Source organism: Malus domestica, chromosome 05, assembly GCF_042453785.1.
Source record: "Malus domestica chromosome 05, GDT2T_hap1".
NCBI classification, from domain to species: domain Eukaryota; kingdom Viridiplantae; phylum Streptophyta; class Magnoliopsida; order Rosales; family Rosaceae; genus Malus; species Malus domestica.
The window spans coordinates 36,783,185-36,802,506 of record NC_091665.1 but is presented as its reverse complement, the minus strand read 5'-3'; the positions used below and the strand labels follow the sequence as shown (position 1 = coordinate 36,802,506).

Genomic DNA, 19,322 nt, shown 5'->3' with positions numbered 1-19,322 from the left:
TCATAATTTAAAGAGGAAAGCTTCTCCGCACCTATTGAACTCTGGTTGATCAAATATATGATGTATTTGGTGAGAGAACTGCTTCGAGTAAAAAACTCTATAATTGTTTACCAATAACGCGACATTACATTATTGATGACTTAAAATGTCAAGGCAGTGATTGTAACTGGATGTATGTAAATATTTTTCTATCGTTTGATGGGCCTCAGTGAATTTACCCTACTATCGTATTCGACATAGCGATGTCGTGGTGGCTAGTGTTTTGGTTAAGTTGCTGACATTGAACGCTTTGGGTGGATATGACACTATCCTTGACCTCCTTCTTGCCCAATGTTTGTTAGGTTGGTTTGAGTTTTCTTAAGTTTTAATAAGACTTGTGATGTGTATTGTTAGGGAGCATGTGAAGAAGTTAATAAACCCCATCACGTATAAGAGTGATTATATTTACACATCCCAAATTACTTATCTCACATCCTTTTAATTTTTTAATATTTTTTACACACATCTAACACTTGATAGAAAAATATTTAAAAAATTAAAAAAGTATTGGAGAAGTAATTTAAGGTGTGTGAATATAATCTCTCCATATATAATTGATATGTAAAAGCTCCCGCATTTGCAAATTTGATCTTCCATTATTAAAACCATAAATAATTTTTGGGTTAGTGTCTTTGGCAACTACTAACCTTTTCACTTTTCTCATGTCAAACAAGTAGGTTTGTTTTTAACTTATTTCCCCATACTATGAATTAGGGTGGTTGACTACATGGAATCACATAGGCTTAACTAACTCATGTTGAATTAGTTAGTACCCATTTTTCGGTCGTTTTATTAATCGGACAACAATCTTGAAATTCAAATCTCATCGCTCTGTTGCTTTGTCATCATATCTAGTTTTTCTGCCATTAAATCTTGTTACTCCGCCTTAAGATCTCGTTGTTCTTTCGTATGTTCGAGAATCGAACACAAGGATTGGAGCATGAGCGCATAGTGACATAATAATTTTAAAGGAAAACTAATGAAAATAGTTTAAAAAGTTTTAGTTTTAATAAAAAAAATCATGTTATAAGTTTTGTTTAATGATTAGTACAAGGCCCATATTGTCACATTCCGGGCTAGACTCAACCGTAACACAATATTGTCCGTTTTGGGCCCCTACCACGCCCTCACAGTTTTGTTTCTGGGAACTCACACGAGAACTTACAAGTGGGTCACCCATCATGGGATTGCTCTCGCGCGAACTCGATTAACTTCCGAGTTCTTACAGAACCCAAAGCTACTGAGCTCTCAAAATACATCGTGCTAGGTAGAGATGAGAATATACATATAAGGCTTACAGGATCCACTCTCCTGGGTGATGTGGGATGTTACACATATTAAAGTAGTCCAACTAAAAATTGCCCAATTATAATACATTATGATTTTTCAATTTTACCCTTAACTTTTTTAGTTTGAGTTCCAGATTTTCGTCGTTAATGGAGTTCATCGTTCGTTTGCAGACCTTCTTCTTTTTCTTTGAAACAAAAATATAGATCCTCATGCTATTTAATTTATATTTTGTATTATTTCGTTGAAATGTAAACGTCGTTGTTCTTCATAATATATTCGAGATACTGTTTTTCAATTTTCATCGTTTGTTTCTCTAGAAAATAAATTTGAGATCTGCATGTTATTCAATAATAATGACGGATCACTGTTTCTGGACTGTAAAAATAAACTGGTTCTAGAATCTAAGTCACTGTTTTTGGAATCTAAGTTACTGTTTCTGAAATCTAAGTAACTGTTTATGGATCCAAGTGAAATAGACACACTGTTTCTTAAATGTAAGCTAGAAAAGAAATAGTGAAATTCACTGTATTTGAATTCAAAACAAAATAAGCACCATGTTTTTTAAATATAATCAACTGATGCATGAAAGAAAAGAAACAGTCAAAAGTTAAAACATAGACTGTTTCTGGAACTAAATCACTGTTTCGGGAATCTAAGTCACTGTTTATGGAATTTAAGTCATTGTTTCTGGATTTTGGTTCTTTTCTTTCCAGATACAATGTTTGTCTGATTTTTTTTTTCCAGAAACAGTGTTATGTTTTAGGTTATCTAGAAATAGTTTTATGTTTTGGTTTTTTTTTTTCCATACACTTTTTCGCTGGTTTCTGCCATTAAACTTCTTTGAACTTGTTTAGGTGGCTTTGTTCCGATGAATGCTTTCTTTTTCAACTTTGATTTGGTTGTTTTTAAATGGGGGAAATTCGATTTGATAGGAAGACAGGAAGTTATTATAACGGTTTCGTGTTGGGTTGAGGTTGGTGAAGAGTCAAGATAATATCAAATCATTTATGAGTATTTATGGAAGTATAGATTTGTAGTGGGTTGGGCTTGTAAGTTTAACTCTTGGACAATAGTTTTGGATAATTTTTTATTAAACTTTAAGCCCTTTTGGTTCAATAACATTTTGAGATGGTTTTTGGTTAAATATTTGTTGGCTCAAACCCTTTTCACTAAAACTTCCTAATTTTAAACGTTTAGCTAGCCAGTTAATTTCTCTCTCCTCCTCCCTAAATATAGCGAGCCACAATACTAAAAACTAAAATAACTAGTATGTTGGAATTGTTATTGCTGCCTTTTACGTTAAAGTAGCCAAAACAACCTATTTTAGAGAAGTTGTTGGTGATGCTCTTTGATTTCGTTTTAACATTAGTTAGTTTAGCTAGTGTGTTTGGTTAGGTTGCTAACATTGAATCTAGGTGTCATGTTAAATTCCTATTTTGGTCCTTTTATTAATTATATTATCATGCACTTGCACTTGCAATATTATATGCCGAAGGTATCCACAAATGACCAAAGTTAAAATCTAACCTAACATTATATTATCGTGATTTGATCTTTATTAGCAATGGTTTGATGTGGTCTTAGTTGCTAGTATGTCATTATATATGCGTTAGTATAGGTCTATCTCGTCTTCTGTTTTGTGACAAATTTGTTCTATTGGTGCTTGTGCTAGTTTCGGTGATGTTTGTGGTTGTAGCCAGTTAAGAGATTACTCATTACACTTGTTTGTTTATCTTTAGATCAGTAATTTGGTTACTGAAGAATATGAACTCATGTTACAACATTGTATTTGCTTTTGTATTTTAATGAAAAATTGCTATCGCTTCTTGTAAAAAAACATGAGAAAGAAATCATTTTTGAGGATGACAAACTAGCTAGTTTTCTAGATCATTTGATATCATGATATTATTATTTGACAAACCCTAGCTTAGATTTGGTAGGAGACCAATTAGCTAGTCTAGTCACAAGTCACAATTGTCCATAACTAATATGGGGTGTTGATCATAGACGACGTTGCACCAACTATATAGGCCTGTTTCAGATCACCTGCTATTCACCAAGAACACAAACATATATTAAAACCCTTCGATTAGGACATCCCCAGTTTGTATGTCCCAATCATCCATGGAGGATGGCACAAACTTAAAGCAATTCTACTGGGTTAGATTTTGATGGATTTAGTTGTTCATCTAAACCTAGGGATATCACCTAATTCTACTGTGCTAAATTACCATATCGCCCTCTCTCGATCATACGTTACCGTAAAGTTCAGTTTGTATTCCAAATTTGCCACGTCGGATGGGCAGAGAAGAAGTGGGTGCCACGTCAGTCAGCTGTGCCATTAGGAGGTCGACAGAGCTGTGTTTAGGTGGAAGGATGAGCTGTCTTCTTATCTTGCTAAATTCGAGCATGCATGCGTTTGTAGTAGTGGCGTAGCCACCCACAAGGTTAAGGTGGGTTGTAGTTCATGAAGGTTTTCTATAAGGATAGTGTTATCTATGTATTCATTTTTACTTCTTACATATTTTTTTTAATTGTCAATTGTTTGGATCGAATGAATTGAAAATGATCACTGACAAAATATTAATAAGGCTGTGTTGAAAGTAAAAATAGGTTTGTGAATAGATCTATTCTTTTGTAAACTCATGCTTATAGCCTACTCAATTTCAATACATATTATTATTTAATGTATATTTATTAGAGGAGAGGTAGTAAATAATAGTTTTGTTCTATGCTAAAAATTATATATTAGTTCTATCTCCAGTCCCCCTTTATTCTATTCTTTAAATAAAAAGACCATTTACCTTATATAATTTAGCATTTGTGCTTCTTACTCAAGAAAAGATTAATAAGTTCTTTAAATACACAATTAAATCTCTATCTCCGCAATTCCTGACTTTCCGTTGCAATTTTTCAATGAATGTCACATTTGGTACGTTCTTAATCTCTTTATTTACTTATTCTTGATTTAATTAGTAGGTTAATTATTTATATGGTCCTTGAATTTATCGGTTAAGGTTATAATTTTGAGAATAGTTTACATTATATTGTTGTTCTTTTATATTGATTATTATATATTTTATATAAGCAAAAAAATAAATATATGATTTTATGATATTATTTTCAACTAGCCTACTCAAGAAAAAAATTCTGGCTCTGTCTTTGAGTAGTGGATCGTTATTCATCCCTTAAATTTCTCTGTATTTTACACCACTTTTTCTTCTCTATCAAGTATCAAGTAAGTGGAAGCAGGTCATCTTTCCAAAATGAACGGCTCTCGTTTGCATGGCAACATGGCAAATATGGCACGCCTGCCGAAGTGAAAGCAAGTGATTTTTATTCATAGGAACTTTGTTTGAATCTGAAAAAAAATCTTATGGAGTCTGTTTGATAATTATTTCATTCAATTTTTTTAGGTTTTGCTTTTATGTGGAGATAAAAAAAAAGTACATGGAAAAAAGAAAAAGAGGTAATTGCTACCTAAAGGAGTATTAGAAGAATTAGAGAGATGTGGAAGAAATTAACAAAAAAAAATACACAAAACAAAAATGATTTAAATGTTTTTTCTTTAAATTATTTTGTTTTTATTCATCTATCTTGTTTTTTTTTCACTCTCTCCGCCATCATTCTTCATTCATCTTTTCTCTTATATACTTTGATTTATCTCAAGCATAAAAGATAACAATTAAAAATGAAATAGTTATTGTACGGATACCTAATCCTCTGATTGTTAATTAAGGACGGAAAATGATCTGCATTTGCATAATGATACATGGAATAAAGAATGTTGGTGGAGAGAGGAAAAAAAAACTAATAGATTGCACAAAGTGTACATCAATTTTATGCTTGAGGTAAAGTGGAGTGTATAAGAGTAAAAAGATGAATGAAGAATGATGGTGGAAAGTAGAGAAAAAACAAGATGAATGTATAGTTAATCAACTAGTCTTTAAATTTGACAAAAATAAAAAATAAAAAACTAGTCTTTTCCCAAATGATAGTTGTCTCTACTTAGTTAAAGGAGATTTCAAATTTGATTTTCACGTATGAGAATGTGGGGTACGTTGGTAGCGTGTTAGATATCTTGTTGCGGTTAATTATACAACTATGACGATAATATATATTTAGACTATTTAGTCAAAATGATATTAAGATTGACATAATTCTTCAATTTAGTCTCTATCAATGAAAATTGATATAAGTGATTATTGAATTTGTTCACAGTAAATCATTTTGATCATTTTGTGAATAATTAGTTAATATGAACGACCACGTAATCACTTTTTAAAGTGTATTTTTATCAAACCAGCTACTCCACTTAGCAAGGATATTGACAAAATTTTCATGAAATGATCAAAATGATTTATGATCAATGGATAAACTCAGGAATCACTTCTATCGATTTTCATTGTCAGAGATCACAGTAAAAAGTTATACCAATTTCACTAACCATTTTGAATAAAAAAAACCTATACATTTTTGTAGTGCTGTTTGTTTAAAAGCATAACCAAAAGTTTGTTAACCTATCACCTAGAATAGGGAAATTGATCATTTCCGGATCCCTTACACCTAATCCTCCTCATCAAACAATTCGGATTCTTGAAATTTGATCAAACAGCTAAAGTTATTATAACTTTTAGATTGTGCCCGCGTTTGTAACTATTGGATCAAATTTTAAGAGTCCAGATTATTTGATGAGGAAAATTAGGTAAAAGGGATCCGGAGATGATCCATTCTAGTACAATGCATTCCCAATCTGAAAAGTAGTTACTATATGAAGTAAATTCCCTAAACCCTAACCCTAATGAAATTCCCATCCGCAATGGATTAAGCCAAGGTGAGAAAGCGATCTGCGAAACCAACTTACCATGGATTTCAATGCCGGTCACAGCATCCGACGGCTGCCGTCTCCGCTGCAATATGCCAGCAAACTATCGTCACGCTTTTTCGTTATATCCAACAAAGACTCCAAGCAAATTCACTTTGTAGTTCCCAAACTACCCTCGCACAAGGTCGCACTTCTTTTCTTTTCCCTTTGAAAACTGAGGTAGGCAGCTCCGGACCAAGTAGGCAGTAAATTACACGTTTTCGACGGAAAGGGATCCTCTTTGGATCCATGGGATCTTAGAAATCTCACATTTTAATCGTTTATCGTATATCGTACGATTAGTTTTTATCAGATACTATTTATATTTAATTTTAAATAAAAAAATCAAATTATTTCTAACCACACTATAAACGATGAATGATTAAAATGTTGAAATTCCTAAGATCTCGACAAAATGGATTCCGACCGTTTTCGACGACTCCTAGCCAAATAAACGTGTTCCTTTTGTTTTTTGTGTTTTGACAAATTCTAATTTTAATTCCGGATTTCATGGACAAAAAGAAAGAATAAACGAGAAGAACAATAGACCTTGAAGGGAGAAAAACACATGGCCAGGTGAGGTGACGAAAGCAAAAACTGTGGGTGCACCTGGTATTAACAAAATCTGGGATACCTATTTTAACAAGGTGCGAAAAGACATTTGTAGCCCAACTAGTTCTAAAACCCATAGTGAATTGAGATATGATAAGGAGATCCCCTTAAAAATAAGAATTTTCATAAAGTCTATGTCATCTCATGTTTTTTGCATAATGATTTATAATGTTGACACATGAATCGATTTTAAGTTGTGAGTGTCAGAGAGCCATATTTTGAGAGTGTCTCCTTAACATTCCTCATGAACTTATGTCCACAAGTTGCACAATAGCAGTAATATAATAATCTGGAATGTGACTTGGCATACTTGAAAGGCCTAAAAAATGGAATGAGGATCCTCTTTGTGAAGATCTTGGGGATTATCCAATCACGTTCATTCATCGTATATCGTGCGGCCATAAATTATTGTAATTTTTTATTTAAAACCGAATATAAACAATACCTGACGAAAACTGACTGCACAATGTACAATGAATGAATGTGATTGGAGGATTCCGTTGATTCTCATAAAGAGAATCCGGAGAAGATCCTCATTCTAAAAAATGCATTAGAAAGAAGGTCAGATTAACCCAAAATGTATAAGAAATGCATTTTGTACTTCTTGCAAACAATTTGAGTTGTTTTGACCCTCCGCTTCTCATGATCTAGAATCCGTAATGCTGTATGTTTGGTATAATTGTTAGGAAACTAATTTTCATTCCAATTTCTTTATTCTTTGTATTAATTTTTTAGATGACTCTTAAGAAGTTTCATAAAACTTTTCCCTTCATATAAGTCATAAAGGTCAAATAATTAATGTTTTTTTTTGCTAATAAAAGTTGCATAATTACTAATAATAAGGTTTAGAATATACCTAGGAAAAGAAAGCAAACAAACTTGATGTGAATGCATTTGGTCAAAGTCTAATTTGTTACCTTTAAAGTAAACAAGATATAATCATAAACTTTTTTTTTAATGGATATCATAATTTTCTTCGGTCAATAAGATACTATCACATTAGTCTAGTAGAAAAGATAGACCATCATGAAAATTTATTTTTGAATAAGTTATGTAATTAATCAAGTGATTCTTTTTTCACTGTGTAATATGTCAAACAATTTTGATACATAATCTCATTGTGCTACTAATTTATGGTCTGACAGTAAAATTATCGGTGTAATAAGAGGAGGTTGCAGAATGTCCAATATCTTAGTGGATATGATGTTGAGTTTCTACTCGTGCGACCTGAGTTTGAAACTCCTTATCTCTTAAATTATTGTAATAATTTCAAATCATGCCCCATTAATAATTACATTTACACATCCTGACCACTGGAATTAAGATTTTTGTTCTCGAAATTGTGTTGTTTTTGTAATTCGTCACGGGAGAAGAGAGACATACGCAAACAATTCAAGTCCAATTAGGATGTAGACAAGTTGAAGTTTCCCGACGAACTTAACCAAGACACGTCTTGTTGTACATACGAATACACACGCCACATTGGCCTAGAAGCCACCTCCTTCGTGCAGTACAAAGACCACCCAAGTAGGAAGTACAACTCCCAGTAGGGTAGTACCTACTCCTCGTATTTGTAATTACTAAATTACCAGAAATACACAAGGGCAAAACCGTAAAAACGCCACCCTCCCTCCCCACCAGCTCTCTCAAGACTTTGGTTAAAAAATTGCTGTCTCAACCATCTCCCTCGGAAAAGTCTCCTCCCTCCTCCCCTTCTCTCTCTACAAAAACAATCTCCGTTCTCTCTCTACAATTCGCTCCATTTTTTTCGTATAAATTTCTCGGTCTTTTTTCCTGTCGGCTCGGTACCTTACAATGGCGCCGAGTCCCAGAGACCTCCAGCTTTCCCAAATCTCCGCCCGAGCTCCGACGTCGATGGTTGCCGCCGGCGACTTCGGCGATTTGGAGGACGTGAGGCTCCTGGATTCGTATGAGAATTCGGAGGGAGTTGAAGAGGGGATGAAGAGGGTTCAAGTCAGAGTCTCTGGCATGACGTGTGCTGCTTGCTCGAATTCTGTCGAAGGTGCTCTGCAGAGCGTCAAAGGGGTTCTCACGGCCTCCGTGGCGTTGCTCCAGAGTAGGGCCGATGTGGTTTTTGATCCGAGATTGGTCAAGGTTAGTCAATTTTAGCTCTTGATCGGATGTGGTTTCTGAATGCTGGTGGGTTTTGCTGGGTTTTTGGGTGTTTCTGACTGAATTGGGCAATTGGCTTCGTGTCCGTTTTCGAATTTTTTTTGAGCTTTTGGTAGTTGGTTTTGGGCGTTGTGAAGTATGGTTTAGTCCTGCTTGCTTAATTTTTAGAAAGTTTGGTTTTTTTTTTTCTTTTTAAATTGTATTTGAGTGTTGATCTTAAGGCGGATGGTATCATGGGTTAGTGAATTTTGAGCTTTGGTAGTTGTTTTGGTGTTCGAAAACTACTAGTTAGTTGTTTTGGTGTTCCTTAGTGTTCGAAAACACTGAGGATTAGTGTGGTTTTCGAATAATCCTAGTATCCAGTTTTGGTTGATCATGCTTGTTTTTTATTTATGATTTATGTTGGACTGGATCATGATTAAGGGTTAATTATTTGGTAATTCAGTTATTATGTGGTTTTACTTTATATACTTGGAGCTGCAATCATGATAGGAATTAGGCTAAAGTGACAGATTATTCTTCCGCATCCCCTCTTTAATGATGGGCTTTCTCTCTCTCACACACACACACACACATTAACTTTTTGTTGGACTCAAATTATGTCTTATATGGTGCATTTTAAAAAAAAAAATAATTGTGATTGGTTTGGTGGTACACTTTTCTTGTAAATTTTGCATAAGGATGACTCAGATATAACATATGCCCGATTCCGGGAGGCAGCCATACCCAACTGGATCAGATAGCTTATGTAGATACGGGTACTACTAGTTTTAAAAATTAAAATAATGTAAGGTTGTTATTAATCCAGATAATGTAAGAAACCTGCATTTGAATCAGCAAGTGTTGAAATCAGTGAAGCTGCTGATTACATGCCATTAGTACTATAAATGTGCGAACTTTCTCTCTGAAATTCTCCTTGCTCTTATGTCATTTGTACTTCAATAAATCAGGCCTCTTTCACATTTTTACTTTCACTAGTACTTGCTCCAAACAGTTGGATACCAGGCTTTGCTTGTTATTTTCCTGCATCGTATCTGCACTTGTTGGCTGAATTGGTTATTTTCGATCATTGTAATGGGTGATGTTCCTATGAACTACACAGAAGCGTTCAAACGATTTATATGATTGGTAGGTTGCCAATTTAATGTTAAATATTTTGTTGCCCTTCCTTGGAAATTTCTCGAGTAAAGTTCTGGCCAACTTTCTTAATCCTTGATCTTCCTTGTGTGTTCTTTGGTTGATTGCTTGAGGGGATAATCATGATTGTATACTGCTTACCAACTTGTTTTTTAGAAGTACGGAGCTTTTTAGTTACTGAGACAACTTAAGCTCTGTTCATTCAGGATGAAGACATCAAGAATGCAATTGAAGATGCCGGGTTTGAGGCAGAGGTTATACCTGAGCCCAGTGCAAGTGGAACAAAGCCACATGGTACCCTGTCTGGTCAGTTCTCAATAGGAGGTATGACCTGTGCTGCCTGTGTGAACTCTGTTGAAGGTATTCTAAAAGGGCTTCCTGGGGTCAAAAGAGCTGTAGTAGCCCTGGCAACTTCACTAGGGGAAGTGGAGTATGATCCTCTGGTAATTAGTAAAGATGAGATAGTGAATGCCATTGAAGATGCTGGTTTTGATGCATCACTTGTACAGAGTAGTCAACAGGATAAAATCGTACTTGGAGTTGCTGGCGTATTCAGTGAGATGGATGCACAGACTTTAGAAGCCATAATTAGCAATTTGAAAGGGGTGAGACATTTTCGTGTTGACAGGATTTCAAGAGAACTTGAAATCCTCTTTGATCCTGAAGTTGTCACTTCTAGATCCTTGGTGGATGAGATTCAGGAAGCAAGCAATGAGAAATTTAAACTACAAGTGGCAAACCCTTATACAAGAATGACTTCTAAAGATATCGATGAAGCCTCAAATATGTTTCGGCTGTTTCTTTCCAGTTTGCTTCTCAGTGTGAGTATATTTCTTTCTTAACATGCACATGTTTAAATGCTTTATCAATAGAAAAAATGACCCATGATTATGCTATATGTCATACCCTTAGTTTTTTCCTCTTCCCTTCATTCTTGTACAATTCTGTTTGCCTAATTTGCCTGATAGCAGTACAGTATTGAACAGCTTGGTATTGAACAGACCACTTCTATCATAAGAGAAATTAAGTTAATTAATTTTAAAGTTCAATTTTCTAAACAGAAGCATATTGTTTCTTAAGTAGTTCATTCAGAATGCATCGAGACACTGGTTATCGGGAGCTCCTTTAGACACTTAGTCCTAATATTTTCTTATGCTTTTTATGTATGCATGCATAAGTACTAAGTATAGATATGTAGATATTACTTTTAAAATCTGTTAACTGACATCAATAAATTGTCTCCAGATTCCTATCTTTTTCATTCGAGTAGTTTGTCCTCATATCCCGCTTCTTTATTCGTTACTGCTCTGGAAATGTGGGCCCTTTGAAATGGGTGATTGGTTGAAGTGGGCATTGGTCAGTGTTGTTCAGTTTGTTATTGGGAAGCGCTTCTACATTGCAGCTGCCAGAGCCTTACGAAATGGTTCAACTAACATGGATGTTTTGGTCGCATTGGGAACTTCGGCCTCTTACTTCTATTCTGTATGCGCACTTCTATATGGTGCAGTCACTGGGTTCTGGTCTCCAACGTACTTTGAAACAAGTGCCATGCTAATAACATTTGTACTTTTGGGGAAATATCTGGAGTGCCTTGCAAAAGGAAAAACATCAGATGCCATCAAGAAGTTGATAGAACTTGCTCCAGCTACAGCATTGTTAATTGTCAAAGATAAAGGTACATTGTTCCGTTCCATTTGTTTGTTTTGTTTTTCATTTTTTATTTTTCTTCCTCCATTACCAATTGATATTCCATGTCCCTGTGTATTAATATTTGATGTTGTTACCATAATTTAACCAATCGTTCTGTTTGTTTGTTTTGTTTTTCATTTTTCTTCCTCCATTACCAATGATATTTCATGTCCCTATGTTGTAATATTTGATGTTGTTATCATTATTTAACCAAATCAAAGTTTATGGTGGAATTGAATATAAAATTCTAGATAAGTGGCTAATTTGATTAATTTTGTTTATTAGGTGGGAAAGTCATTGGAGAAAGGGAAATTGATGCCTTGCTGATTCAGCCCAGGGATGTGTTAAAGGTTCTTCCTGGTACCAAGGTTCCTGCTGATGGTATGGTTGTGTGGGGTTCAAGTTATGTCAATGAGAGTATGGTGACCGGTGAAGCTATACCTGTTTCAAAGGAAGTAAATTCATTAGTTATCGGAGGAACGATAAATTTACATGGAGCTCTTCATATACAAGTTACAAAAGTTGGATCCGATACAGTTTTAAGTCAGATAATTAATTTGGTCGAGACTGCTCAGATGTCCAAAGCTCCTATTCAGAAATTTGCTGATTTTGTAAGTGCTGGAAATGTAGTTTTTGAATTAGTTTGTCTATGTGATACTAATGCTATATATGAATATCATTTTCAAGGGTATTGTGGTATTATTTCTTATAAAGTTGCTTGTGAGAAGTTGCCAAGTCCCCCTATATTTTTAGCCCTTCTTTATTTCCACTAAAGCTAATTCACTAACTTCTGTAAAGTTTAAAGTAAAGTGCAACTAATGTCTTCCATCTCTCCATAACTGCAGATTGCTAGCATTTTCGTCCCTACTGTAGTTGCCTTGGCATTGTTGACATTGTTGGGTTGGTAAGTTCACCGTATTTATTATGATCTTTCGCATAATTAGTGAATTTGTAAGTTGAGAATGTTTAGGCCAGCTATCAATAACTTGTATGTTCTATTGATTCGCTTTAGGTATATTGCTGGAGCCTTTGGAGCTTACCCAGAAAAGTGGCTCCCTGAAAACGGAAATCACTTTGTATTTGCCCTTATGTTTTCCATATCGGTTGTGGTAATTGCATGTCCTTGTGCACTGGGCTTGGCAACACCAACTGCTGTCATGGTTGCGACGGGGGTTGGGGCTAATAATGGTGTGCTGATAAAAGGAGGAGATGCTTTGGAAAGAGCTCAGAAGATCAAGTATGTGATATTTGATAAAACTGGTACCCTGACCCAGGGAAAAGCGTCAGTTACTACTGTAAAAGTTTTCACGGGAATGGATCGTGGAGAATTTCTTAAATTGGTGGCTTCTGCAGAGGTAACTTTCTATTACCTCTCCAGAGAAACCTTCTTTCTATATCATTATTTATTTTAATTTGAATATTTTCTCTGGTAGCCCTTGGAAATATGACATCTAATATTGTTACATGCTTTAATATAAAGTTCTAAACATTCAACTGCAGAAAGTTGACAGCTATTTTATGTCCGCTAATATATATTTTTATATTTTCCTTTTGTTGGCTCAGGCTAGCAGTGAACACCCATTGGCAAAAGCAATAGTGGAATATGCACGCCATTTTCACTTTTTTGATGAGCCTTCTGTAACTAACGATGAACCGAACAAGAGCAAAGACACCACACTTTCTGGATGGCTTTTTGATGCCTCAGAGTTCTCTGCTTTGCCCGGAAGAGGTATACAGTGCTTTATAGATGGAAAACTTGTTCTGGTGAGTTCTAAATTTCCATATGGCTTCCATCCTGATATGCTTCACCATCCATGGTTGCTTATTGGAAGTATTGTATCCTAAACAGGTCGGTAATAGGAAGCTGATGACTGAAAGTGGAATTGACATTCCTACACATGTAGAGAACTTTGTAGTAGAGCTGGAAGAAAGTGCAAAGACTGGCATACTTGTTGCATATGAAGGCAATTTAATTGGTGTTTTAGGGGTTGCGGACCCTCTAAAAAGAGAAGCTGCCATAGTGATAGAAGGACTACGTAAGATGGGTGTCATACCAGTCATGGTTACTGGGGATAATCGGAGGACAGCACAAGCTGTTGCTAAGGAGGTTAGTATATATCTGTTTATCCATTAGTCAAAATAAGTTCTGATAATTTTGACAGAAAAAAATGTGCAACTTTGACTTTTATAGTTTTATTTCGAGTTACATTTTTCATTTGGTTTTGGGTGCAATCATGTTTGACCTTATATGAACTTAAGAGTCTTCATATAAACTGAAAGGTGGAGATTATTTTTGAACTTCAAGCGGGTACTGATATTTCCTTTTCTGAAAAAAAAAGAGAGGATTTAATTGTTAAAGTCTCACATCGGTGGGTTCAATGAAACCCAATGGGTTTCAATAGAATTACTCTACTCTAACTAATACCGAAGCCTTTTGTGGTAAAACCCCACACCTGACGGATTGGACAGGTGGTAAAGTTGGGGACAATATCGGTGTCGTTAGAGTGGGATGGGCCCGGCGATCCAAAAATCCAACATTAATAATGATTTGGTAACGTTTAGTCATGATTTCTATGTTTTAGTTGCGTAGACGTTTGACATTCATGTGAATATACATTGCTGGGCAGGTTGGCATTCAAGACGTGAGGGCAGAGGTAATGCCGGCTGGAAAAGCTGATGTCGTTTGTTCATTCCAGAAAGATGGAAGTATAGTTGCCATGGTTGGTGATGGAATCAATGACTCTCCTGCCCTAGCTGCTTCTGATGTTGGTATGGCAATCGGGGCAGGGACGGATATTGCAATTGAAGCAGCTGACTACGTGCTGATGAGAAATAACTTGGAAGACGTAATCACAGCCATTGATCTCTCAAGGAAAACCTTTACTCGTATTCGATTGAATTACGTGTTTGCCATGGCGTACAATGTGATCGCAATACCTATTGCCGCAGGGGTCTTCTTCCCATCGCTGGGGATCATGTTGCCGCCATGGGCAGCGGGTGCATGCATGGCTATGTCATCTGTTAGTGTTGTATGCTCTTCTTTGCTCCTTAGGAGGTACAAAAAACCCAGACTTACCGCCATACTGGAAATAGTTGTAGAGTAGGAAGAGAAGAAAAAGGGAAAGTTCGGGTTTTCACATGTGTAGGAAGTGAAAGTAAAACGGGATAAATAGTTCAAATTGGACTTTATCCCAATTTTGTGCATTATGTTTTCTCCTTGTGTGCTTGTGATGGGGTGTAATTTTATGCCTCATTCGTTGTAAATGCCCCCCTACTTGTAATAATAAGTTCCCTTTCTTTCTTGTTTCGTTTCTCGTCGATTTGATTTTTAACATTCATGGGAAAGAATTAGAGGTTCTGTGTTTACATGAGTTTTGCCAAAGAGAGACTTGATGTATGAAGATACTTGGTAAAGGAAAGGAATCCTTTCCGGATCCCTTCTACCAAGTTCATCAAGGCCACAAATCTGGGTCTTTAAAATTTGATCCATCGGTTGCAAATAGGGGTCTATTTTAAAAGTTATGATAATTTTAGTCGTTTGATCAAATTTCAAAGGTTCGAATTTGTGGCCTTGGTGGAAGGGATCCGAAGAGGATCCCCTTCCCTTGGTAAATGGTAGGTTTTGGAGAAGGAGAACCAACTCCAGGAATTATTGGTTTACTATGCTCACCATCCAATACCTTGTTGACAACATAAGCACTGAAGGGAAGGGGGAGATTTGCAAGTTTTTTTATGGTTTGTGAAAATGAGAGAGAAAAGTAGCTAATTGATTTTGGAAAATCACATATTAACATTTGTAATTTATATGCATGTGTTCGATTGTTATTTATGTGTAACGAGAGGGAGAGAGTTGTTTGTGAAGAGGATAGGTTCCTTGCAAATCACAAATTAACACTTACAAATTTATAATGAAGTGACTTCTCAAAATAATAATAAAAAATTTGTGCACGTGTCAAACTACAATTTATTTGTAGCATGATCACCATCTGTAAAGAGGAAAAACTTCTTACAAACCACAAATTAACACCTATAATGAAGTGACTTACCAAAATGACAACGACAACAAGCTTTATCTCACTACGTGGGGTCGGTTGTACAAATCTTAAACCATGCACCTTGCACAAATTAACCACAAATTTAACTCCGCTTGCATAAGTTTAACTTACACTACCGATCCCAAGTAGGAGGACAAGGAGCATGTTAAGTAGTCGACAACCGGCACTTTGTTTTTCACATTCAAGCCCTATGGCACGACTTATAAAATTATAAAAAGAAAAAAATGTATGCATATGTGTTAACCTGTAATTTGTTAGTAACGAGATAACAATATGTAAATAGAGAAAAATCCTTACATGTGAGGAGCTAAGACTTGTCCTCTACATATTTCTTCCTAGTGAGTTTCCTAAAGAGCGCTATTTGTCTTTGCGTCAGATTGCATTATCCTTCCTTTTGAATATCAAGGAAAGACAAAGTAGGAAGAAAATTGAACCCTGCTCCCCACGATCTTTAAAGGTTTACACCTTGTACAAAAATCTTAGACTTGTGTGGTTCGTAATCCATCAGACCTCAAGGTCATGGAGCAGAAGAGGTTGTGGCAAGTGTTCATATCAGTCTTGGCTTCTAGCAGTCCTAGACCAAGTCAAAACTAAGAAAAAAAAAATCAGATAGTGGTTGCTGGTCAAAACAATCCTTTGATAAGCATGGGGCTTTGGTTCTTGAATGAATAAAAGATTATATCATTAATTAAGTTTTTCTTTAGGTTAATTATTTGACATAAATTTATATAACCAACCTTAATTAGTACGGTAGGTTGGAGGTCTCAGTAAGCAGGTGATACTCGTTCACACACATACAATCCAATTAGGAACATCAAATAAGAGAAAGATTAAGCAAAAAGAAACATTTTAAAACAATGGAAGATTAGCACAGCTACCTTTTGTAATTAGCAACATATACATATATATATATACAACAAATAATAATAAAAATAAAATATTTTTCAACTTTCACAACCTAAACAATTGTAAAATATCTGATTTAGAACGCACATGACTAATTCTTTTCTAAACGAAGAGTTTATGTAACCTTGGAATGTATGTTTTTTCATTAAGTACAAGTTTTTATCCACTATGCCAATGACCAAAAATAATTGCTAGCTAGTTGTATTGGTTTAGTCTAAGTGAATCACCTTTACTACCAAACCAAAGGAAATTATAACTACACACGTTTTTTTTTACTTTTCACACACTATTATTTAAGTTCGTATGTTGTTTTCATTTGATTTATTCAATTTAACGAAAAAAATAAATAGAGTGTATGAGAGACAAAAAAAAAAATTGTGTGAAAGGCTGCAATAGTGTGTGAAAATCAATAAAAAAAAAAAATTAATGAAAAGGATTTGAAAACTTTAAGTTTTAATGATAAGGACAAAATAAAGGGTAAAGTGAATAGTACCATGATTGACTTTTTTGTGTAAAAATATGGTTTTTCGTTAAAGTAAACAATACCGGGTGCTTTTCGTTAAAGTTCTCTAAAAAAAAGTCTGAACAAATGGTCATTGGAACATTATATCACTGTCCATATTACAAAAATGGCTATGTTCAACATCCATTGGAAGGTGAAATGATGTATTTCTTTTCAACAAACTAGAAGACATAAGACATGTTCAAGGGATCTGGATTGTATATATTGGTCAAACACAAATGTAAGAAAATTTGCCCTACAAGCCAATCCTAGTGGATGGGGTCCACTAGTTTTCCAAATAATATATAATTTTCCTATTTAACTTAGTTTATGAATGTCTGGATAACTAATTTTCTATCATATACAAAGATAAAAGGACAAGGATTGTCTGTCCTCCTAGTTGTGATGTTATTTCATGCCCTCCTATTTTGTGCGATCACGGTTAAGTCACGTTAATATTTTATATTTTTATTGTTTTTTGTCTTATTATCTCATTAAAAAATTAATATAAAATATTAACGTGGTTTAACCGTGACCGCACAAAATAGAAGGGCATGGAAGGGCACCACAACTAGGAGGGCAGACAATCCTTGTCCAAGATAAAAAGTAAATAAAAAACAGTAATGCCGTACGTCAGTGATGTTTTGATTGAATTCCAGAAGCTATCTAAATCATTTCTGCTGTATGGGAAAGCTTCAAAGGCTTCATCAGCAAGTAAGAAAAATCAGAATTGCGTTCAGACTTGGATTCTCCCTTTAGCTAGCATCAACTTCCAAGCTTTTTGAGACTTGAAACAGTACTGAAACGCAAAGACTGAGACTTTGTCGTTAAAAGTTAGTGTTGATTTACTAGCTATAAACAAAAGGAAATTAAAGATCGCTGCAAGTCATTTGCTAAAAGATCATATCCGATATCAACTTTGATAATGACAATTGACCGAGTAGTAGGTTGCTAAGTTCAATATTAAGGAAAGGGATATCTCCGGATCTCTTCCACCTAATCCTCCTCATAAAACAATTTGGACCCTTAAAATTTAATCCAACAACTAAAATTATTATAACTTTTAAAGTGAGCCCGTATTTTTATCCGTTGGATCAAATTTCAAGAGCCCGTATTATTTGATGAAGAATATTAAGTGGAAGGGATTAGGAAATGATCCAAAATTGACACACCCGACCCTGATATTCTCCAAATACCAGGGTAGGCACGTGCTGGCTGACACTTGAAGGTGATAAAGCCATATTCAGATGCATGAGAACTAGAAACAATTAACCGACATAAATAAAACTTGTAAATTTAATTATAATGAATGTGCATTTATGGAACGTGTTCAGAGCATACAACTAAATTAAGACACTAAAAATGAATAATATAAAATTGAATGAACAAAAGGATGGGTCCTACACTGAGCGGACTCGAAGATGCTGATGCGGGAGTGCCTTGACGCCGAGATTGTACACCTCGATTCTAAGTTCTGAGGGAGCGCAAAACAAAACATGAGTGAACCAAGTTGATATATACGTAGTAATAAAACAGTTAATCTTTAACATACTAACCCCCATGTTTAGAAAACTCGTATAGCATAATATGTAATAGGTTTTCCGAAAACCTTAGCATGCCATAAAACTTCATAAAACATATATCATATATAGTGCTTAACAATGTTATCATAATCGGCCGAAGTCACCAACCCACACCCGGCCGTAGCTATATATAAGTATCTCCCGACTGAAGTCACCAACCAATGCCCGGCCGAAGCCATATAAATATCTTCTACCCGTAGGCACTACAACCCCTGGCCGAAGCCAATATAAGTACCTTCCGCCTGAAGGCACTACAACCCCCGGCCAAAGCCAATATAAGAATCTTCCGTTCGTAGGCACAACCCTCTGGTTGAAGCCAATATAAATGTATCATTTGCCCGTAGGCAGGACCATTCGCCCGTAGCCAGTAACATATGCCCGTAGGCAGGACATTCGCATGTAGGTAGATCATTTGAATAACCACTAAGTAAGTACATAAGAACATTACCATAATATTTTTAATATATGTGGATATATATATATATATATATATAACTATCTTAATCGTAGCT

At 35.2% G+C, this 19,322-nt stretch overlaps 1 protein-coding gene across 1 annotated transcript; it reads left to right on the top strand.

The window, feature by feature from the left end:
- Positions 1-8,405: 8,405 nt before the first annotated feature.
- On the top strand, positions 8,406-15,066 carry LOC103435303 (copper-transporting ATPase RAN1-like). Its single transcript, XM_008373689.4, has 9 exons — positions 8,406-8,920; positions 10,282-10,896; positions 11,321-11,750; positions 12,050-12,375; positions 12,610-12,668; positions 12,777-13,119; positions 13,328-13,528; positions 13,614-13,871; positions 14,392-15,066. The coding sequence occupies exons 1-9, from the start codon at positions 8,621-8,623 to the stop codon at positions 14,866-14,868; spliced, it is 3,009 nt and encodes a 1,002-aa protein (XP_008371911.2). The 5' UTR covers positions 8,406-8,620; the 3' UTR covers positions 14,869-15,066.
- Positions 15,067-19,322: the final 4,256 nt, after the last annotated feature.